This window comes from Folsomia candida, unplaced genomic scaffold (assembly GCF_002217175.1).
Source record: "Folsomia candida strain VU population unplaced genomic scaffold, ASM221717v1 Fcan01_Sc051, whole genome shotgun sequence".
Taxonomy (NCBI): Eukaryota; Metazoa; Arthropoda; class Collembola; order Entomobryomorpha; family Isotomidae; genus Folsomia; species Folsomia candida.
The window spans coordinates 548,514-572,640 of record NW_019091243.1 but is presented as its reverse complement, the minus strand read 5'-3'; the positions used below and the strand labels follow the sequence as shown (position 1 = coordinate 572,640).

The 24,127-nt window shown below is 38.6% G+C and overlaps 1 protein-coding gene across 1 annotated transcript; it reads left to right on the top strand.

Moving 5' to 3' along the window:
* Window positions 1-5,477: 5,477 nt before the first annotated feature.
* Window positions 5,478-9,668, top strand: LOC118433431. The gene is made up of 6 exons (XM_035845359.1): window positions 5,478-5,824; window positions 6,711-6,878; window positions 7,287-7,502; window positions 8,590-8,707; window positions 8,785-9,137; window positions 9,204-9,668. Exons 1-6 carry the CDS (start codon window positions 5,603-5,605, stop codon window positions 9,378-9,380), a joined length of 1,254 nt encoding a protein of 417 aa, XP_035701252.1. The 5' UTR covers window positions 5,478-5,602; the 3' UTR covers window positions 9,381-9,668.
* The last annotated feature ends 14,459 nt before the right edge of the window (window positions 9,669-24,127 follow it).

Genomic DNA, 24,127 nt, shown 5'->3' with positions numbered 1-24,127 from the left:
GTTAACCTGCCTTTGCATGCACATATAACTATTTTCATTTAATGGTCAGACAATATATTCATGTATGGGTGTACCACGTACTCTTAAAAATGTGGTCACAAATATTTTTATTACCATAGCGGCATATTGCATTACTATGTATACGATAATCAGGTGCCGTCCAAAAATTATGTAATGCAAAACTCTAGATTTTCTAGAACCCCACCCCCCCCCCCACCCCACTCTTTCTCCCCCTTAACATGTGTCAGATACATAGGCGCGATGAATATCATTGGAGCCCTGAACCCCCCCTCATTCGCGGGACACAAGTTATAGACGTTCCCTTATTTATTACCGTAAAGTTATATGTTACATATGCACTCTGGTCGGTAATGATTTAATACAATTTTGCTAAGAGTGTACCAGTAAATGGACCAGAAATTTGTGTCACCCTCTTAAAAATAATGTTACCTTTGTGGAATTTAAATAGAGTCAGAATTCGATATTAACGAAACTACATACTTAATTCAGAGCAAGGTGAACTTGATAAGGGGCGTGCATAAAGAATGTGCTAAATTTTCGGAGAATTTTGAACGTAACTCCCCCTGGTGTGGCCAAGATGTCCCATGTTATAAATAATTAACATGAACAGGATAGGATAGAACCACTACCCACCCCTTCAAATCGGTCACACTGCACAGTCCGGAAAAGAAGTGGAAAGGTTACATAGTTTGGATTTAGTATATAAAGTTCGGTTAATTCAGAAATTCCATACTTTCAAACTGGTCGTACAATTTTTAAGAGTGTTCACACATATCAATATATTTATTTCTAACTCAAATTTTATTATTGGAAGGGAAAGTGTGTCAAGTGAAGATGTCAATGGTCAGATCTTTTGCGACAAAGGAGTGCTGAAGAGGTTGGTGAATTAAAGTGCATTGTCAATCTTTTTTGTATTGAAGAGTCGTACACTAAATATTATTGTAGGCATTATTTGTCAGCTGGAAGTCCGTAGAATGTGCAAAAATATAGAGGAGAGTCAATCAGGGAATCGAACCCTGAACCTTTCGCATACCGGGCGAACGCCTTAACCACTGAGCTATTGAACGCTACTCCATATCTATGTCACTCTTTTCCTTCCACTGACAAATCACGCTACTTTTCTTTCCCACATTATGCAGGGAACGTAAACATGGAATTTCTTCGTAACCGTGTAAATTTCCGAACCGAGTAAGTAAGCAAGCAACCTTATGTACAACTTAATAATTTTGGGATTTATGAAGTAGCGTCAGCTACTTATTGCCATCGTCTTGTACGTCCGTCCGTCTGTCCGTCTTTCCGTCTGTCTGTCCGTCCGTCTGTACCCAGGAAGAACAGATGATGGGATATTTCAATTTTATCTATGGGTTAATTTCGGTAAAACATACATGGTTTTGGCCGCCCCACCCCGAGTTTTTTCCAGTGTTTACCCCAAGCGTTTCCCATACGTTTTACTAAATTTGAACCCAGATATTTCCCAACCATTTTATGACCATATTACGGTGGGGCTGTCTCTCTGCATTTACTGGGATTTCCCATGCTTTTCCCAGAGCTTTTATTCCAATAAGATGCCTGTTTTTCGCAGTAACTCGTACTCCATATTTCTGTTCGTATTTTATTTGATTTCAAAAACAATTACAAAATTATTTATATATGATAAATTATTACAACTTACATTAGCTAAAAATAAATTGTGTTGAGATATATGCAACCTGAGAAGGGTTTAACGCAGGGGAAATCGACGGGTTGTCCATTGAGGGATTAGAATCAAATTTCAGGCTTTATGAATGTGTGTCTGCAATATAAACAATAATAATTACATTAAAATATTATTAATGCATAAATGCGTCAAATTTTGGAAATGTAAAAAATGAACATGCAAATATACTTACCACATGTCGGTTATTTGATGTTCTGTCCAGAGGTCCTTTTGTTTAATTAAACTGATTATATTTTTACAAAGGCCCCGATGGCCACTTGCAAGTTTTTTTTATACTGGCTTATCCAACAAGAAGGAACAAGTTGTAACAATCGTTTTTCAACATTTTTCACCAGCGAATTGTACAACAAAAACATTTAAAATTATGGACAAGATTTAATATTTAATTTAAATTTTGAAGGAAACAAAATATGATGCTGTTGGTGCGAGAGATGGAAGAAGATAAATGAGGCTGATAAGTGTTCTCGATTGAAACTCGGGGATATAAAAGGGTTTCCAACTAATAACCCGATCAAAAAATACGCTGGGACAACCCGGGCAAAACCCACAGAATTTATTAGCAAAGCCAACCAAGCATGGGTATACCCAACAGTATTATTGAGTTTTTCGATTGTTCGGTAAAACCGACTGGTTTTCCCGAAAATAATAAGGGTGTAATATGTGACTTATAAAATTATAGGGAAATCGTATTGGTTTATTGTAGTTAAATGTCTCCTAAATCCCATCACGCGGATACCCGTAATTATGTTGAGGTTTTATCTTGCCGTTAACCCACTAAAAAAATTCCCAGCCTATTTACAGGCATCCCATAGAAAACCCATAGTTTATACGATTTCGGTTCTTCCTGGGTAAGCAGGATATCTCAAGAACGAGTCAACATAATCAAACCCCGTTTTCGCCATTGTGCTTCTGATTTTTAGTTCTCGGTCGAGTTCGAAAGTGGGGTCAATCGGACCACACCCCACGGCGCCAGGAGGTGTGGTCAAAATTAAGTTTGACTTTAATTTTCATATGGGGTGTCATTTTAAAGGACATTTCATCACGAATTCAATGGCGTCACAATTTTTGACCTTGTGAGCTTGAGGACGAGATCAAAGGTCAAGAAAGGTCATAATCGTCATATGGGGTGTCATTTTGTAGGAAATTTGACTGAGATTTCAAGGACGTTAAGATTTTTGACCTCATGACCGTTAGGACGAGGTCATATACGGAGAAACGTTAAAGGAAACTGGAATCGCTCCGACGCTACTTATTTACATTCGTTTGGAGGGTTTATTTAAAATACAGGTTTAGGTTTATTTAAAACACTTACCTATTCGAACAATTGTAGGGCCAGATAGAAGGACAAGTCCGAATATTGACTGTTTCGAACGGGAAACATCCTAAAAATAGAATATTTGAAGCGGATCAAAACATCACGTCAAAAGTTGGTTTAATCCATGCAAACTCGTGGTAATGCATGGATTTCAAGTTTGCGACATCCCACACGTTATTTAGAGTTACATTCAATACAAAATTATGAGTTTCTATTCTTTATTTGTAATTTTTATAGTGGGGTACAATTTATTTCGCACTTAATTTTTTTGACTTTTTTTATATAACCCCAATTCTTTGAAACTTCATTGAGTTTTTTGAACAAAACGTGGTTGACAATTAATTACTATTACATTATGTACAAAATAAAATAAAGTTGAATATTATAACCCGACAACTCGTGGAGTTGTGGTCATTTGAATCTGGAGACCGTCACCGTACAATTTATTTCGCTTGGCAGTGTAGACTTCCAAATTGCTACACACCTCTGCAACCTTTCAATTTCGGAGAATTTCGAAATACATTGTCTGAAATGGAAACTAAAAGTTGTCCTCTGGTCTAAGCAGCAATTTCAGACTCCAAAATAAATTTTCTAATCAGGATATTGGCTAAAATTTGCCGATTAGCCCGACAACGTGTCTCATTTTTATGCGAAATTTGTGTATTGATGGTCAATAACCGACATGATTTCAATTTCTGAGCAACTTTTTGAATTCATAGTCTCCAGCCGTTAGTATGTGGAGAAATTTAGTCCAATCCGGATAAGTTTCTCGTGTAGGAAATCATATTTTCCCTTTACTTCCAGTACAACGTTCTTCATCCAAATTTCGCGGTTTTCTTTGTCATGCAAGAAATTACTTCACTATATTTTGTTTTCAAAATAACTCCTGATAGTTACCAAATCATACAAGAAATGAAATTGGTGCAAAAAGTTCGAAAACGTAACTTTGAAACCAAAAATCATGAACCGTATCAATACTTTTTTGGGATGAAATTCACAGATTTCGCTCTTCCCCCATCATTATTTTTCCCGCTCCCGAAATTTTGAAAAACGACCACCATACTCGAAGTCCTCGATAAATTTCCTAGAAATTTCATTTGCTACATTTGCTTAGTAGCGACTGAAGTGTAGAAAAAGTAGACTTAAATTTTGGCATGGGCCACCGTATACGCACTTTTTGTAGATAGTGTAGATTTCATATTTGCAGAGGATATGTACATTTAATGACATCTTTTCATAAGTTAAGAATGTCCTTCGGATTTTTAAATGCAATAAATCAATCAATCAATCAATCAATCAATAATGATGACTATATATTTGTACATTATTTAAGTCATGATGGAAAGTTAATTAAAATTTGATGAGCTAGTTTTCTGTCATTTTGACACACCCAATGTTTGATTTCTTCAGAACCAAGATTACGAATCCAATCTAAATGCTTGAAATTTCCAGAATATTTACCCGTGTATGTACCTGTGTTATTGGTATTTATTTAGTAACGGGGATCTCCCAACGTACACTCACAGATTTGGACCAAATGAGCATCAATCGACCACAAATATAGTTAGTATGAAATTTGCAAATGGAACTATCTGCCAATAAACAGGTTTGGCGGAGGTATTGGTATATGTAAAAAGAGAAGCAAGCGCACCCTTAACGCTGGAAAATTTTTGATTTTCCAAATATGCTGCCGATTTTCCCGCCTTTGATGCAAATACCTCCACAAAGTCAGCGCATTGGCAGATAGTTCTACCTGTAAATTTCATACTAATTATATTTGTGGTCGATTGACGCTAGTTTGGTACAAATCTGTGAGCATACATACGTTGGGAGACCTCCATTGTAAGTACTGAAATTAATAAACCCGAATTCCAAACAATTGGTAAGAGGCAAGGCGTGTTTTTAGCTAATATTGCACTTCATTTTGGCCCGACATTTGTGTATTTATGTAACTGCAAATTTATTTGACACAAATCCAATTCAACAAGTTACCAAGTTGAATCTCAATTTCCATATACGTACTTACAAACATAGCTACATAAACGAATGCATAGTACATAGGTGCATCGTTACATATTTATTTGCACGCACTCTGCTGTTAACGAACGGTTAATCACCGATTATCAAAGGTAGGGATATCTCTAACTATGTACATATGTACACACATATGTATCTATGGTAAACAATTGTCAACCCAAAATGCAACAAGCAAGGTGAGAGTACTTATTTCTGCGTCATCCTTAGTTAATCTCAATCATAAACATCATTAGATTTTAACATCCGTCCCTACCCATGCTAAATGTCCAGCTTGACCAGTAAATATGTACGGCTACAAAAGATAAGATGCTCCATTGTCCATGAAATTTGACTATCGTACAGAATACCTTTTCCATCCCAGAAACTTTACATCAGTCTCCTTCTTCAGTCTTCTTCCCAGTTTAGTTTGTCCATTTAATATTCACAGTCAGAATTTTTTAGCCCTGTTTCTTCCAGATTTTACGACTTTAATTTTTATAAAATTACACTACACTCTAGACATCAAGTTCGAAATGAGTGAAATTCCTAACTTTGATGGTGGGAGTGTAAGCAAGTTAGTTAACTATTTCGAGGGTCGTAGTCAGGTTCAAGCTGGATTAGGGGGACGATACTATTTAAATGTGGGTTTTTCGCCAACTGAGATTATCAAATTCGGAATAGTGAAGGATTACAGCCCCAACTTTACACATCATGCAATTTTTACTACGAAGCTTAAAGGAGCATTTCGAGTCGATGTAAGTACTTGATCGAAAATGATTTTTCATATTTAATTCGTTATTCATATTGGAAATGTATTTAAATAAACCGTTACAAACGACTGTAACCAAGGGGTGAAACAAAGTCATGCATGTATTTGCATGTGATCATTATAACTTCGAACTCTGGGTACACAATAATTACTACTTTAATAATTATTACTATTTTTTTTAGTAGTGATCAAGATCAAACTTCTGCTTGTATTGTTCCCGAGTCTTGACTATCCAATTATTAATTCACCTTTAATCTCAATTATTTTCAAATGGCCCAAAAATAAGTCTACAACGACTAAAACAAAACTTTCGACATTTTTGACCTTTGACCTCGTCCCCACGGTCACGGGAGCGCCGCAGGTCAAAATGGTTGTGATTTCTAAAATCCCCGCTCAAAAATACGTCTAAAACCACTAAAACAAAACTTTCGACATTTTGACCTTTGACCTCGTCCCCACGGTCACGGGAGCGTCGCAGGTCAAAATGGCCTATCCCATTGGACAGAGCGTTGAAAACCCTATCAATTTGACACCTCACACGACCCATTTGTCATTTAAAATATTATGACCTTATGACCTGGCGCCGTGACCTTTTGACCTATGACCCCCAAATTCTAATCACTTCGTCCCCTTGGTGCAATGAGTTTATGTTCCAAATTTCAAGTCTCTATGTCATTGCGTTCGAAAGTTATAGCGCCAACAGACAGACAGACAGACGGACATAACGATCTTATAAAGGGGTTTCACCCCTTAATAAACCGCATTGCAATTAAAATTGCGAGTAAAAATTTTGCTTACCTAAGGAAATACATATGTACATAAGTATTTGTTATTTCTTGGACGAAGTGTGCACATTTTCTGCATTTTTTTAGCTTGAAGGAGTCGACTGTGCTGTCCAATTGAACACTGGACCAAATAAATTCAAAGGCAGGGTTCTATACTGCGGAGACTTGTCGGATTATGCCGGAATCACTGAGGAAGACGCTCTTGTTTCTTGGAGAGAACACGAGCCCTTCACTAATTTAACTCCCGGCGTTAAGGTTTTACTCATCATATTTACATATGCATATTATTATAGTTTTAACTAACAATGGAGGTCTCCCAACGTATGCTCACAGATTTGGACCAAATTAGCGTCAATCGATCACAAATATGATAAGCATGAATTTTGCAAATGGAACTATCTGTCAATGCGCAGGTTTTGCAAAGATATTTGCATCCAAAGCGGGAAAAATGCGCAAGTTTGGAAAATAAACATTTGCCAGCCTTTTGGCGCGTTTTGCCCCCTTTTAAATGCAAATATTTTTGCAAAACCTGCGCATTGGCAGATAGTTCCATTTGCAAAATTCATTTTTATCATATTTGTGATCGATTGACGCTAATTTGGTCCAAATCTGTGAGCATACGTTGGGAGACCTCCATTGTGAGTAATGATGAAGTATTTATAGGTCGAGGACATATTTAATGTACATCCTTATTCCGATCACTCTGTCGTCTTTGTGACCAAAAAGGGGACCGTTGGTCATGAGCGGCAGGTTTCGGCAGCGACAATGAGTGATGCCTTTTTAGGCGAGGATTCAGTCTTGATATCTACACACTCATTTGACGAGGGGTTAGGTGTTAAAAATGACCGCTGTCTGATCGGTGTATCATGCGTGGGAGAGGTACGAATTCCTTATTTTAGTGCCATCAAATTTAGCCTTCAATTTTTATGCACCGTAAATACTCTGTTTATAGCCATATTTTAATTATAGCCGATCTCCTAATATATGTAGTCGGGGCTCGGTGCAAATATCCCAAAATTTTAGCCGGGTCTCGGGACCAATATTTCACAATTTTAGCCGGCTCTGTGGCCCTGAATTTTGCATTTTAGCCCAGGCTATAAAAAGAGTATTTACGGTACAAATTTGTGATTACTTACTACCACACACTCTAAATAACTAATAGTGAGAATAAGTAATTGAAGACTAATTGTCAAACACGAGGGTACCATAAATTTTGGTCTATTTTTGGGTAATAAATACAGAAATGTTTTGTCATCACAGGGAAATATTTCAAAAAAACGTGTGTACCAAATACACGTGACGTCGTTATTTTGAAAAAGTGGACGATTTTTATTATCCGACCGAATATGTATAAGATTTTTTACATTAAAGTGGTGAACATTGGAATAACGACGCCACCCCAGTTTGGTACATGAGTTTGAGACCTATTTACCGTTGATGACGAAATATATCCGTCATTGACAAAAATAGAACGGTATATTTAAAAACGATGTGACGATTTGGCTCCAAGTTATTACCTCACCCTGCGTAGCACGGGAGCTATTGAATTCCTCTTGTCCGTCCGTCCGTCTGTCTGTTGACGAGTTTTTTGCATCAATTGATGCGAATTAATATGTCCCTGCTCCATTATTACCAGCCTAAGCAGCACCATTAGTATCAGAGAATCGTGACTCAAAATGGTGCGAAATAATTGGGGGAATCGATGTGTTCTGCACCAGTGGTTTAGATTAACCGAAAGTTATATAAAGTAAAACCTGACACAACATAACCTCGAAATCATGTCGAAATTGTGTCTTAGGTTTCCCGACTTCGTCTGCACCAGTGATGCAAAATTGTATAATACTTATGCAGCTATTTTCCCAACTAATCTGCACCAATGGTGCAAAGTTATATTAAACCATTATCACAGGGTGAGCTATTTCTAACCTTACTACGGTTTATTCATGGTGTGCATACATATTATTAGGATAAGCCGCCATACACCGCATACCTCGTAAAAGAAGGAGCTCTGACGGAGACTGTAACCATCCCAACCCATGACTACTCAGTTGTTCCAGATCGTAGCCCAAAAGTAGCATTTCTAAGTAAACTCAAATAAGATTAAATAGCTTAAATCATTTATTATCAGTCGTAATTGTGTGACCTATTATTTTACTCATAGATCAGAACAATACGAAGCTAGTAGTTGCTCGTTTTGGTTCGCCTACACTGAAAGAGTATGACATTGGTTCGGATATCAAGAAGTTCATTAACACCGATAAGCAAATGGTGTTCCGCATACTTCCGCCTGCACGAGGCTCAAATTGGCGACATGTTATTTTCTACGGGGCTCACAACAGTTCATCGTCATCAGAAATCTGCGCTGGGAAATGCGTCCTAACGATGAGAGAAGGCCGGAAATTACAATGTATAGACGGCAATCAAAATTTCACAACTGGGATTTATGACACCCCGCCGAAAGAAGTTTATTTAATCGGCAACTTCTTAATCATTAATCAAGGGGATAAGTGGATGGTAATTTAATTTGAAGCGTTAATGAACAAGATTGTACATATGAGTAATTGGAATCTGTAAATTTAGGTCCAAGTAGTATTTTCTGCACGCAAATTTGTTCAGTTGGTAAAAGCACCAACTCGATGTGGAAATTGTGGTCCATGCGACGCGTATTTTGGTGGAACGACCTACGGACCTAAATCGTTGGACAGGCATGGTACATCAATCGAATGCAAAAGCTATCGTCCTGCGTACATGAAGTAACAGAAAGTCCATGTCCATAAATTTTCCAATTTTTTATACTTAACAAACCGCGTTCTAACTAGATAATAAGGAAATGGTGGTCTAGAAGAAAGGCCGACCTATTTATGTAACTTGTGAAGAAGGGTATTATTGTTACTAGCACAAGCAATTCATTTTGTTAGATAATTAAGTATATGCCTATATGCCTATACTGTGCTGGTAGCCGCACTATGTATTACCGCATGCCACCCAATCTTTTGCAACACTATAAATAAATGTGATTATATGTACCATCTGTAATTTACTCCATTTTATGTAAAATTTCCACTAGCACAACTATTGTGTAAAAGTTACTGAATAAAAGTTAAGATTTATACAATTTTGAAAGATTTTTGCCCAACCTGGAGTAAATTTTACCTTTCTCACTTGTCAGTGTAAATTTTACACAATAGTTGTGCTAGTGTGCCATTGTTCTCAACTTTATTTACAGCGTACGTAATGCTGATACGAGACTAAATAATGCCTTATCGCGTCGTGGAGGAATTGAGACACCCGGCTACCGCTGATAGTAATATTACCACACTCGCGGTAACACACTATATTTAAGATATTATTGCGGGATTTTTAAGCGTGACAGTGTGCATAAACGTAACCGGATTGGGAAACCTAACAGGCGCACTCCACCCTCGCCCTTTTTCTTAGGTGAGGCTATAGTTACGTTAAAAAACACCTAAGTAAGCATTCCGCATGGTTTTAAAAAGTGACACGGGGCCTTGACGTTGCCATTTCGCAACCGATTTTGATGAAATAAAAACCCAGAGTCATTTATGATCGAGTAGAATCTGAAAACGAACTAGGAGACAGGAAGTGCTGTCGGTTTCTGAGATATTCACCAAAAACCCCCTCTGAATTCGATCTCTGGTGGATTTGAAAAAATTAGGGGCTTAACTAAAAATTCTGTTCCAAAAATATTGAAGTAAATATTTTTGGCTACCGAACAAACTTTAGATGATCAAAATCGGATAAGAAATGAAAAAGTTTTCTTGATGGTGAAAATGGGTAGTTTGGAAATGCTTGAAAAGTTTTTGGTAAAGGTCGCACAGCAACAATCTTGGGGGATTTTACAATGTAACAAATGTTGTCGACGGATAAAAATATTGCGAGAATTCGTCGATTTTGCAAGCAAAATGTTATCTTTAAAGAGTACACCATTTGTAGTCATAATTAATGCGGTTAAATCGTCCAACTTAAAAAGCAGAAATGTGTTTCAAACATCGTCGGTGTATGGATCTTTCCTGGATGCTATGAATTTCCCAAACACTTTAGCGAACAGGATCCAATGTCAAAAAATTGTCGAATTTTGGGAAACGATAACGGTAATAGATACATATTTATTATGGTTTGTTTGTGTGTTTGATGTATAGCTGTATGAATGTGCTATGTTTATATGTATGTATGTGGGATTTATCTGTATGAATGTTATGTATGTACATATTATTAACCATGGGTCCAAATAAAACGCCTTGTGATGAGGATGCTGTACGGGAGCTTCATCGTATACGTCTTTTCAAAGTCGGAATAGTAAATGAAGACGAGGCGGAAGAAATATTAAACTGGATTTTAGATTTTCCTGAATGTGTTAGTTGTAGGAAATGGGTTTGTCAGTGTATTTGTCGCTTATAAATCTTTACAATATTGTACAATAACTTTTATTGTTGAAGTTAAATTAATTAATTTCAAGAAATACAAATTTGCATAATATCGTAGACATACATAAAAGACTTTGAAAATGTTATAGAACTATTCCCATATTTTGCCACTACCAGCCCTTATTTAGTTACATTATTATTTTATCATGGTTTTAATCTAATTTTGAGTTTCAGATGTCCAACTGTGGTATTTGGTTTGTTCCAAGAGGTATGCAATTTGATTCATTAACTAATCAATGTTTTTAGCTCCAAGAAAAGCGTATGGTGCCAAAGTTCAAAATTTTCTACATTTTTATATTCTACAATAAACAAGGTAGGTGTCTTTGAATACGTTTTTGTATTAAAGTCATCGAGAAAAGGGTGTCCCTAGTCATTAATAGTGTCTCATTTGAGTGCACTCCGGGTAGGAGTTAAGTACAAGGAATTTTTTTCCCAAATGAGATACTGACTGGGACAGGTAGTGGCAAAAGTAAGGTTCAGGAATAGATCATAATATTTGGTGATTCTATTCTTATGCAAAGGAATAGGAGCATCTAGCATTCACAACTCATATTTGCAACAACAACCCTTAATATTATCAATGAAAAGTTTAAAATAAACTAAACCCAAAAAAGGAATGCTTAGGTGAGACTACTGGTGCGATTAAAAGTATAAAATAACCCCCTACCCCACCCCCCTGCCCCACCGCCGGAGAAAAGATTTTGTATCCCCAGCATCACCGCCCTGGGAATAATTTTTTGACGGAGGTTGTGCAGTATGTTACTTACAAAGATTCAGAGATATAGAATTTCTTGATTTGGTTACAATTAATTAATTCAATTTCCTAGAGGTGGAGCGTAATGGAGTGGTGGCGTGTAGCGTGGAGACAGTGAAACCTGAATTACGATTGGAGCCTTTATGCGAACTATGTTCTCAAATTGGGTAACGTTTTCATTGAAAATTAAACTTACACTTGAAATACAAAACAATTTAATATTCATTTTTTGCATTGATCTTTCAGGAAATAACATCAGAAATAACACCAGCAGTGCACAAACTTTGTCAGATATACAAACTCAGATGCACAAACTTTGTCAACATATATAATACGTATTAAATAATATGTGTGATACAATTTTAAATTTAAAACTAAAATAAATAACGTTCATATTCTAATAATAAAATAACAAAAGTTTCATCATTTTTTATTTATTAAGATATGTATAAGGAAGTAAAAGTTTGTGACGGTGATTTAAATTTGTGTTATGTGTATATACTTAGAAACATTCAGAGGCATCAATCATGTCTTAATCATATTTTAATAAAATATAAGTTAAAGTTTGACCAGTGATAAATTATTTAGGGATTACCAAGCAAAAAATTATTCCCAGGGCGGTGATGCTGGGGATACAAAATCTTTTCTCCGGCGGTGGGGGCAGGGGGTGGGGTAGGGGGTTATTTTATACTTTTAATATATATTCACCAGCGAGACGAAGCCGGTAAATTTTTCTTTCTGGATTCCTGGCTCTCGTGGGAGCTAAATAATGGTGAGGGACTCTGCAGAAAGCATGTGGTCGATTGGAGGGGGATAGTGGTCAAAGTAGGCAGGTCGTGGGTCCGTTTATCGGTGGTAGCAAGGGTTCAGCCCAGCCAATGCTAGCCTTGGGTTTTGCGGGTTTTGGGGCAATAAAAATGACCAATACCCTCGGGTAGTCGGGTTTTTCAAATTTCGTGAAGTATGGTAACCGTGCTTCACCAACACTTCTACAATTTAATAAATCATTAAAAGAGAATTAACCAGCAGTTTTGTTGCGAAATTGTTGAAAAACAGAGTGTTTTCAAAACTTAATACATTCATGAGGTCGACACTCAGTTTGCCGCCAAAACCCCGAGTACCCACCCTGACTACCCGCAAAACCAAGGTAAAACCCCTGGGTATGTGTTTTCAATAGCAAAACCCTGCCGTTATCTTACCCTAGTTAAGGCATCCTATCTTTCTCACGTTAATTAACATTGGGCGTATAGGTCACACCAGGGGGTAGGGGTCAAAATTCTCCAAAAATGGATCACATGCTTTACATACGGCGCATAATTCGATTGTAAATGTGGCCTTGTGTAATTTGGTGTTACTGGATGCAGCTCTTGGTTCCCGCGTTACGGATATACTACCACCTGCCCTCTGGCCACCACTGGGGCCATGCGTGACAAATATTGACGCGCCCTGGACCTGTTTGACAAAAGTAAATGCTGGCAAAATTTCAAAACTTCTGCCCCATTTAGAAATGCTGATGTCCGCCGTGGTATTCTCGAAAAGTGGGTTGGAGAATGGTGAGTGCATCATGTATACATTACATACCCTTAATTCGCACACAATTGAACTTTTACACAAATTTAGAATTGTGACAAACCACGCCACTGCCGATCTCAACGTCTCCATTCAGCATAATTTGAAGGAATTTGAGACTGAAATTCACGTAGTTTCGCAATTCCTGTAAAAGTTGATATAAATATGTGCGAATTATGAGTAGGTCCTGTTGTTGACTAACTTTATAGGTACAGATAAATTTAGTACTTAGTTTTAATAAATTTTTGTCGAGTATCGTATACCTTTAAAATCCAAAAATAGTTATTTATGTAGCTGTTAAGGTTTAGTTTCAAAGGGGCCTCGTTCCTTTGTTCAGGGTTTTCCTTCTTAAATAACAAGAAAGTTGGATTAGGAAGAGCAAATAACTGTAGGAATACTTGTCATTTTTTATTACAGAGTACTCAGTTCACAACGTATTTGACGGAAGCTTAACATTTCTGAACATTACCGAGCTAACCTTATGGGTCGGCGGACCTTGTTCTTGGGTCGAGGTGCCCAACCAGGTTTATCCCGGGCCTGAGTCCAAATATGAACTCACACTGGAAGAAGAAGTTAGTGGATCGGAGGCAATGCTAAGGGCGTTCCCAAAATTGACAGCATTAACATTATGCATTCACATTTGCCCTGTTTTGGAAGCCATTTTAACAACGTTTAAAAGTAATAATTATATATATGTACAGGGTGGTTTAAATGTAATGTCACGCTATAATGGGAAATTATTTAATAAGCAAAATTCCCAAATCCCCGTTAAATACTGAAATATTAGAAAATTCGGAAATTCAAAGTTTTAAGAATTTTGTCATCAGTGTTCCATCAGTTTTGAAAATAATTAATATAATCTCAATCCCAAATCTTGTAACTAATAAAGATCTTAGAGGCTTTTCCGTTTGCAAGTTGTTCGATTGTAACGTGACATTTAAACCACCCTGTATAACATGTCCGAACGATACGTATAAAACGAAGAAACGCAACTTAAAATATCCTCAATGTAGACGCACCATCGCTGGAATCTATCAATCTTGTCGTCCGATCGGAATGGGTGACTAAAAAAATCGTGGGGCAATATCCGCTACTGATGCAACCTCATTGGACACAAATTCCCGTCACAAAAATCCTGTTTGTGGTTTTCGTGGGCATTGAATACACTGAATTTCGGGAAGACGTATTTTTCTTCCAGCTTTTATTAAGCAACTGCTCCCAAACTCTGGAGGAATTGGAGATAACTGAATTGACTGGTATTCAGATTTTATTATACAAAAATGAACCGAGGGGGACATTCATAAATTGTGTAACGCAAAAATTAATCCTAAGAATAGCCGTGAGTGACTCTATTTGTCTGATCAATTTGAATCTTTGCGTTCCAACTTGGTTTGCGCATGGGGCAAAATGAGACTCAGTTTAATGTTATTGAAATTTAAAAAAACATAAGCGTCCCGCCCTGAATTTCAGTGATGAGCATTGGAGTATTTTGAGATTATCGACTTTTGTATATTCATGCATTATGCGCCCTCTAATGTCATTTATCACATCAGACATCAATCAATAGTAAGAATTGGGTAGTAGTGTGTTTGTGTTAATATTTGAAATTGGCGCTGGGACCACAGACAGGCTTAATTTACTCCATGAAACATGTTTATGTTATTAAGCATGTTTCGAATTATTAGCCACGTTCCTCCCCTGAGTCACACTTAAATGAATTAAAAGGATTAAATTAACGGCCCCCCCCCTAACATTATGGTTTTTGCCCCCTAAAATGTGGAAATGAACCGCCATTTACTTTTGCCCCCATGCAATTCATTTTTTACCCCTAAATATCAAGCGAGTCCACCTAATAAAATGACCGGGCAAAAATTAAAGATAAGTATAATTGCACATATTTTGGACAGACTTGTCAAGGATAATCAAAATAATTTAATATTAATCAATGACAATCTTTGGACCAATTTGGTGGGCCCTCTGCTATCGTTCTTTCTCCGGGTACCTGCACACCCGTCTTCATCAAGGGGTTACAACGCTTGCAACCAAGGGATGAAAAGTGTGGGATACGTCAAACTGACCTTTGAGGTCAATAGGGTGGTGACCGTTGAATTAGGGGTTTCTGGGTTAAATAAATTGACTAATATAGGTGCGTACCTTAACCTTTACGTTACATTTTGTCGCCTTGGGTGACCTTTGAGGCTAAAATTGAGGTCCCCATTGATTCGGGGATTTTCTTGTTACATTTATATCTATATGCAACTTAACATTCACGTGACCTTTTGCGACGTTATTGATCTTCTAAGGTGTGATCTAGGGTTTCAATTAACACCCAGGGTTTATTAAAAAAATAAAAACCTTGGGATTTACTGTTTACTGAAGTTTATTGAAATGTAAATCATCAGAATAAAATCTGCTTTTCAGATCAAGACACCTACGATCAAGAAGTAAATGTTTAAAAGCTTCTGTCCTATGAATTGGCGCATACATGTAAGGTCGGTTGTAATTCATAGATCTCTCGGAGAAGGTTATAAAGTTTGGGTTTTTATTGGGTTTTTAGCAATAAATTCAACATTCAATTCAAATGGTGTATCATATTATTGAATAAATGTTGGTCCTTGTGGGCGACAACCGATGGACATTACCATTTTTCAATTCAGGAAACAGGTACATACTCAAAGAAAGAAGGAAAGCAGGGGCCCCTCAAAGTGCTCCAAAGAATTGTCATTGAATGATATTTAGATCATTTTGATTATCCTTGACAAATCCGATCCAAATATTTTTGATTATACTTGATGTTCATTATTATTTTTCCAGTCATTCTATTAGTTTGATTCGCTTGATATTTAAGGTGTAAAAAATGAATTATGTGGGGGCAAAAGTAAATGGGGGTTCATTTCCACAATTTAGGGGGCAAAAACTTAACGGTTAGGGGGTATCGTTAATTGCATGCCATTGGGGCCTTGGGTACCCCTCACGCGTAACATAATTTTTAGATGGCCCCTAGAACTCAGGATTTATTTTTCGCGCGAAAAAGTTATCCAAAACAGGGAAACTGAAACTTAACTGTAGTCTTCAAACTCACTTGTATAAACACTCCCATTTGTAGTGAAATTAAGGTAATTCCATTGTATGTAGGAGTAATTTGGTACAACGCCAAGAATCTGCCTTTTCGCGCCAAGAATCCGTCCTAGGCTTTAACCCCTAACGTCAGACTCAAAAATGTTAAGTTTTCCCCACAGCGCACATGGACAGTCCCAAGGTGACTATTTCCTTTCCGAAGATGCCTCTCTTGAGAAAAATAAAGCTGGTCCAGATGCCTTGTATGTATGTATTGGTGGGGTGACGATCCTGCCATTGTTGGACAGGACCGTCAGCTGCGCAAGCACTAAAGGCTTATTGCAGTCTCCCCGCATACACCGCTTTACAAGATGCCTTGGCCACCGCACATTTGCTACCGATATTTTACCCCCCACGTGCAGGACGATGACCCGGCGATACAATTTCCATCACTAGAAGCGTAAATTCACAAATTAAATCGAAAATAGAGCTCATTATTGAAAAGCTACACCGGGATTGTTGAGCGAGTTATTTAAAGGAAAAATTGAGCCAAAAATTAGGATGAAAAAATGTAAAAAAAAACTTGGATGCATAGCTGTTCATTTCATCTCACCACAATCCACAAGACCACAAACCACAAAACCTTCCACAAACCACAATACACAAAACCACAAACCACATGACCTTCCACAATCCACAATCCACAAACTACAATCCACAAACCACTAACCTTCCCATAAATTATGAATAGTTGTTGTATGTAGTCGTGGTTTGTAGTTTTGTGGCATGACTTAAAATGGTGTGAGGTAATTATCTTCGTTTTTTTCACCCAATTTTAAATTTTCTACGATCATTATTTTTGCGTACTCCAGAATTCTCATGTTTTCGCTCGTGGCGGAAGAATAAAAAAATTCAGCCAAAATTCAGATTTTTGAAAGGGCTGTCACTTTTCGAATTTTAGCATAATTTCAATTTTTGCTCAGAATTACTCTCCTGAAATTACAAAATTCATTTTGTGGTTTTGTGGATTGTAGTTAGTGGAAAGGTTTGTGGATTCCACAAACCACAAAACTTTCCACACACCACAATCCACAACACCACAAACCACAAAACCTTCCGCAAACTACAATCCACAACACCACAAACCACAGAAAAACCTTGTCCACTTTCCACACCACAGTCCACTTTGTGGATCCACACTGTGGTTTGAACAGCTATGCTTGGATAGCCCGTTTACGGATCAGAGTTCCTGCATAAATACGTCCCTGTTTTTCGCCTTGAGGAGGTAATATCGGAAAAAATATTCAAAAATTAAACTACCTAGTGTGCTAGTAAATTCCCGTATTCAGTAATTCTAACTTTTTCAGGTAACTGAAGTGAATTTTTATTTCAAACTTTCAGCTTGGTTAAAGAAAGTATTTATGAACAATAAAAACATCCCATTCTTCAAAATTTCCTCCTTTGGCTTTTACACACTGGCGAAGTCTGATGGGCAACCGGTCGATGGCGGCACGCACGACTTCCATTGGAAATTTTGCCCAAGCTTTACGAAGGGAGCACTTCAGAGCCTCAACACTTGTATGGGGCTTAGAGCAGGCCTCCACCTCCAATTTCGACCATATGTCATAGTCCAGAGGATTTAGGTCCGGGGACGCCGATGGCCATTGTTGAGAAGAAATGAAATCCGGTGTATTCGTTGCCAACCACTTCTGGACAATTTTAGCCCCATGTGCAGGCGCTGAATCTTGTTGGAAAGTCCAATGTTCATTCTTGAACAAAGTATACCCCAACGGCTTGACAATCGGCTCCAAGACGTTTTCCAAGTAGTTCTTCGCTCTCACTTTCACCCCTTGGGGCACGAAGAACAACTTTGCTTTCCCCTTCCAACTCACTCCAAGGCAGACCATGACGGAGCCAGGATGATGACATCTTTTGGACTTTCTTTGCGGTAATGGGATGTCTTGTTTCCGTCTTGCGTAAATTCGGTCGTTTTGACGATTAAATTTTTCTTCTACCGAAAATATCTTCTCATCCGTGAAGAGGATCGATTTGTACTGTTCACCCCCGTACCGCTTGAGTAGCGCCCGACATCTTTCCACCCTCTTCTTCTTCTGTGGAATTGTCAGTAGATGACAAGTACCTCGCCGGAGAGCCTTAACCCCTAGGTCAACTTTGAGGACATTTCTAATGGTACCCCTTGAAACCTTCATCTGCATAGCAAGTTTCTTTTGAGTGCGGCGTGGATTCCTCCGAATTCTGGCCTTTAGAGCTTTCACCATAGCTGGAGTTCGGGCAGTTCGAGGTCGGCCGGATCTCTTTCGGTAATCAACACTCCCTGTCTCCAGGTCCTTTTGACGGTGTCATAGACTGTTTGGCGTTTGACTCCAGAATTTTTCAGACAATTGAAAATCTCGATCGGTCTCTTCTTTGACAAGTGCAGCTGCAAAATTGCGTGTCGTGTCTCCTTTTTATGCGAAATTTGTGTATTAGTGATCAATAAGCGACATTCTTTCAATTTCTGAGCAACTTTTTTAATTCCAAGTCTCCAGCCGTTAGTATTTGGAGAAATTTGGTCCAATCCGGATAAGTTTCTGGTGTAGGAAATCATGTTTTCCCGTTACTACCAGTACAAGGTCCAAATTTCGCGGTTTACTTTGTCATGCAAGAAATTACTTGACTATGTATTGTTTTCAAAATAACTCCTGATAGTTACCAAATCACATAAGAAATGAAATTGGTGCAAAAAGTGCGAAAATGTAACTCTGGGGACAAAAACCATGAATCGTATCAATACTTTTTTGGGATGAAATTCACAGATTTCGCGCTTCGCCCCATCATTACTTTTCCCGCCTCCGAAATTTTGAAAAACGGCCACCGTAGTCGAATTCCTGGATAAATTTGCTATAAATTTCATTTGCTACATTTGCTTATGGTCCATCCAGAAAGTCCTGAGCATCGGCCAATGTTAATAATACTAAAAGGCTAAATGGCCAACCTCTCCATAAGTAATAACATGTAAAGTTTCGAAATTAATTGCACGGCCATTTCTCGATGGATTTTCAAGATGGCGTACATTTTGGAAACCTTGGACCCTTAGGAAAAATATACATTTTCAGAATTTTCAAATTCGGCCCCACCCCCTCGAAATCCAGGTCATAAGGTCAAAAACAAGTGACACTTCTCTCTCGGAGTTTAAAATTCTACGACGGAATTCAAAGGACCTGGGCATAAATTCTTGGCGGCACTAGCCAGGTCATCATATTCACTGACTAATAGACCACACCCCCTGCTTTGGAGTCATCGTGGGGGTGGTCAAATATAAAATTAGCACATTTCATGTAGAAAAAATAACCCCCCACCGTAGTTTCCGAAATTCAACGTCGCGAATAAACGTAGTCTTACCAAGGCCACCTGCGTGAATGACATTCCATTGTACTAGACCCCCTGGCGACAGGGGGTGTGGTTATCAGCGCATCTGCCAATACATTACCAATGCACGCCATGCGACATATCATTCTTCTCAAGACGGTAAGGAGATTTCAATGGCATATTTCAAATTTAAATATGCCACACCCCCTGTGGGTGTGGCCGTCACTGTCCAGTGAATCGCGATAGACCTGGTCATGCGACATATCAATTTTCTCAGCTCGCCAAGGGGGTTTAAGTGACGTAGTTTAAATTTAATAAACCACACCCCCTGTGGGTGTGGCTGTCGCTGTTCAGTGAATGTACCTAACCCAGGTCATGCGACATATCAATTTTCTCAGCTGGACAAGAGGATTTCAGTGACGTAGTTTAAATTTAATGAGCCACACCCCTGTGGGTGTGGCTTTCGCTATTCAGTTATTCGAAGTAAACCAGGTCCTCCGACATATCAATTTTCTCAGCTCAACAAGGGGATTTCAGTCTCGTAGTTTAAATTTAATGAGCCACTCCCCCCCCTGTGGGTGTGGCTGTCGCTATCCAGTGAATCGAAGTAAACCTGGTCAAGCGACATATCAATTTTCTTAGGATGTTAAGTAGATTTGAGGGGCGTCGGTAAAATTTAAAATGCCACACCCCCTGTGGGTGTGGCTGTCGCTATCCAGTTATTCGAAACAAACCAGGTCATGCGACATATCAATTTTCTCAGCTCGACAAGGTGATTTCAGTGACGTAGTTTAAATTTAATGAGCCATACCCCCTGTGGGTGTGGCTGCTGTGGCGTGTGACACGTAAGGGGGACGTGTTTTAGCATATGTTAATCATTCCGTCGTGGCCGCATTGAGTAGCTGAGAAACTTCACGTGTCGCACATGTCCCAATTTAAGTACATTGGTCAAATTCTAGCAACCACACCCTCAGGGGGTGCACGCATTTTAAATTTTAACTACACCACAGAAACCTACTTATCCTCCTAAGAAAATTGATATGTCGCATGCCCTGGTTTACTTCGAATAACTGAATAGCGACAGCCACACCCACAGGGGGTGTGGCTCATTAAATTTAAACTACGTCACTGAAATCCTCTTGCTTAGCTGAGAAAATGGATATGTCGCATGACCTGTTTTACTTCGAATAACTGAATAGCGACAGCCACACCCACAGGGGGTGTGGTTTATTAAATTTAAACCACGTCACTTAAACCCCCTTGGCAAGCTGAGAAAATTGATATGTCGCATGACCAGGTTTATCTCGATTCACTGGATATCGTCAGCCACACCCACAGGGGGTGTGGTTTATTAAATTTAAACTACGTCACTTAAACCCCCTTGGCGAGCTGAGAAAATTGATTTGTCGCATGACCAGATGTATTGGCAGATGCGCTGATAACCACACCCCCTGTGGGTCTAATACAATGGAATGTCATTCACGCAGGTGGCCTTGGTAAGACTACGTTTATTCGCGACGTTGAATTTCGGAAACTACGGTGGGGGGTTATTTTTTCTACATGAAATGTGCTAATTTTATATTTGACCACCCCCACGATGACTCCAAAGCAGGGGGTGTGGTCTATTAGTCAGTGAATATGATGACCTGGCTAGTGCCGCCAAGAATTTATGCCCAGGTCCTTTGAATTCCGTCGTAGAATTTTAAACTCCGAGAGAGAAGTGTCACTTGTTTTTGACCTTATGACCTGGATTTCGAGGGGGTGGGGCCGAATTTGAAAATTCTGAAAATGTATATTTTTCCTAAGGGTCCAAGGTTTCCAAAATGTACGCCATCTTGAAAATCCATCGAGAAATGGCCGTGCAATTAATTTCGAAACTTTACATGTTATTACTTATGGAAAGGTCGGCCAATTAACCTCCCGAGAATTCCCTTGCTCAGGACTTTCTGGATGGACATAGTATCGACTGAAGTGTGGAAAAAGTAGACTTAAATTTTGGCATGGACCACCGTATACTCACTTTTTGTAGATAGTGTAAGTAGGAGAGTCTCAAATGGACAGTCTAGTTTGGGACCGACAATATTTTTAAAGATTGAATTTTATAATTACAATTAGACCCGAATCCAAATGTTCAGCCTGAATAAAAATCGGCGACAAATTACCCCGCGGTGAAATAAGAATTTTACTCGAGGTCGGCGCCTAAAGCAGTAGCGGCGGTGTGTAGTCAGCGGCGTCTCCCCCCTGTGCCCAAATACGCAAAAAAAATTGCGCTAATTTCAAACACCCAAAGGACTTACGAAACTTCGATTCAAACTGCGACGTGGATCCGCTCTTTCAATGGTGAATGGGTCCTCAAATTGACCCCAAAGTGTTCCACATTGTGAAAGTTGTTTCCACGGCTAGAATGGCGTATAAAAATATTATACCTGCCCTGGGATGCAACAATTATCAGTTCTAAGGTCGCAGTGTATAAAATCTAGAATTTGATTGAAATGGTTATTGGGTTATGAGCGGTCGTGGGGAATTCACTACATTGTACTTCTCTGAAATGTAGAAATAAAACTTGATAACTTAAGGAGCTTTCCATAACGAGCTTTTGTGTCCTCGAACAAGTTAAAATAAATTTCAACAAACTTTGCGTGGATTTACTTACTTTCATGTCAAAATTTTTGTTTGTATAATCCGAAATAACCCATAATATCTAGTGCTTGTGTGGGCGCCTGCCGGCGCCCCCTGACAACTTGGCGCCCCGGGCAATTGCCCTGCTTGCCCACCCCCAGTTTAGGGCCTGCCTATAGTTTGAGACATGGGCTTTCACATAAAACATGCTAGAAATCACTACAACTAAAAACCATCCCGTAATTAACGTTTGAATTCGTCAAAAGTATGTCTGATCGCCTTTTGTACATGAGATACTGGCTCAGTTTGCCCCCAAAACCCCGACTACCCCGACTACCCGCTAAACCCAGCTAAAACCCCTGGGTATGGGTTTTCAATAGCAAAACCCCGGGGTTTTCCTTACCTGGGTATGTATGCCATTTTCACCAATATCTCCAAAAATCTTGGGTATTAGAGCGACTTTTCGGAAATGTGAGATACACTGTCTGATTCCTTTCATCAAGTAGTATCAAACAATATGCAATGTAATTTTTTTGACCGACCTTGGACTAATTCACAGTGCAACAAGTATCAAGGAAGAAATCGGAAAAAATTAGTTTGACGTTGAAAAATGAAAGCCTCACATTCGACCCTTATTTTCGCGTAATAAAAAAAAATTGGGCTATATGTAAGAAGACATACTCCCAGCTTTGTGAAACAGTCGATACTTTAAAAAAATTCTGATTCTAGAAGATAATGAGCATTGAAGTTGCAGAGTCTTCCGAAACAGCAGTTATGGCGGGCGTGATGAAAAAAGCTAAATACGAGATGGACAACGGACTTCGGTCTTTTTTGTTCGCGAAAAGCTAAGGCCAAATATATTTAGCATATCATACCAAAATTTGAGATTTATAGAATCATTTTTTGATAATTTTTAGGTCAAAGTTCTCCATCGCCACTATATACAGTGTCGGACAGAATTGTGCGTCCACATTATTATGCTGCACTGACCCTTGCATAGCATCTAAACTGGTCGACTCATCTCAACACTCATGATATCAAATTATTGGTCCCTTAATACTCTTTCGAAATCAGTAATTACATATTGTATTTCTACTGGGGAAACATGAGAAAAATAAACAATGAAAATTATTAGTGCAAACTGGTCGGACAAAATTGTGCGTCCAGGTACAATTATTTTCAGATAAAGCAGGATAAATTAATTTTCCCATTTAGGTAAGGCTGTGAATATAACGTATAAACATTATGACACTAAATTTGATGACAATTGTGGATGTCACATTGTCGTATGTATATTTCAGAGCCCATCTAATCCAACATTTGAAGGGGGTCAAAATGTGGGTTTATCTCAATGCAAACTAAGCGGGAAGGACCAATTAGCAAAGAAAACAAAGAAAACAATCATAGTAAATTAAAACAAAACTGGTTCGGTTAAGAAAACAACCTGGAAGGGGTTGCACAACATCGTTTTGCATGAATAATTCGGACATTTGGTCGGGCGGATGACAATACAATCATCATTGTTCGCCTCTACGCGAACTCCTGAAGTAACCACCATGTTTGGAAAAGAAGGTGGACCTAGCACCTTCAAATTCACCTTGACCAAAGAAAATCTTCGGCGAAGTCCGGAAGTTTGAAAGCTCGTCATTTCAACAGGTACCCAACAAGAAAAGTCCATTTTTCCCAGTGAC

Excerpts from the sequence above, each read along its gene's own strand:
- LOC118433431 (XM_035845359.1), top strand. The coding sequence starts at position 5,603 with ATGAGTGAAATTCCTAACTTTGATGGTGGGAGTGTAAGCAAGTTAGTT. Across the intron at positions 7,503-8,589 it reads GTGTATCATGCGTGGGAGAG|GATAAGCCGCCATACACCGC; the intron begins GTACGAATTCCT and ends ACATATTATTAG. Across the intron at positions 8,708-8,784 it reads CCCAAAAGTAGCATTTCTAA|ATCAGAACAATACGAAGCTA; the intron begins GTAAACTCAAAT and ends TTTTACTCATAG.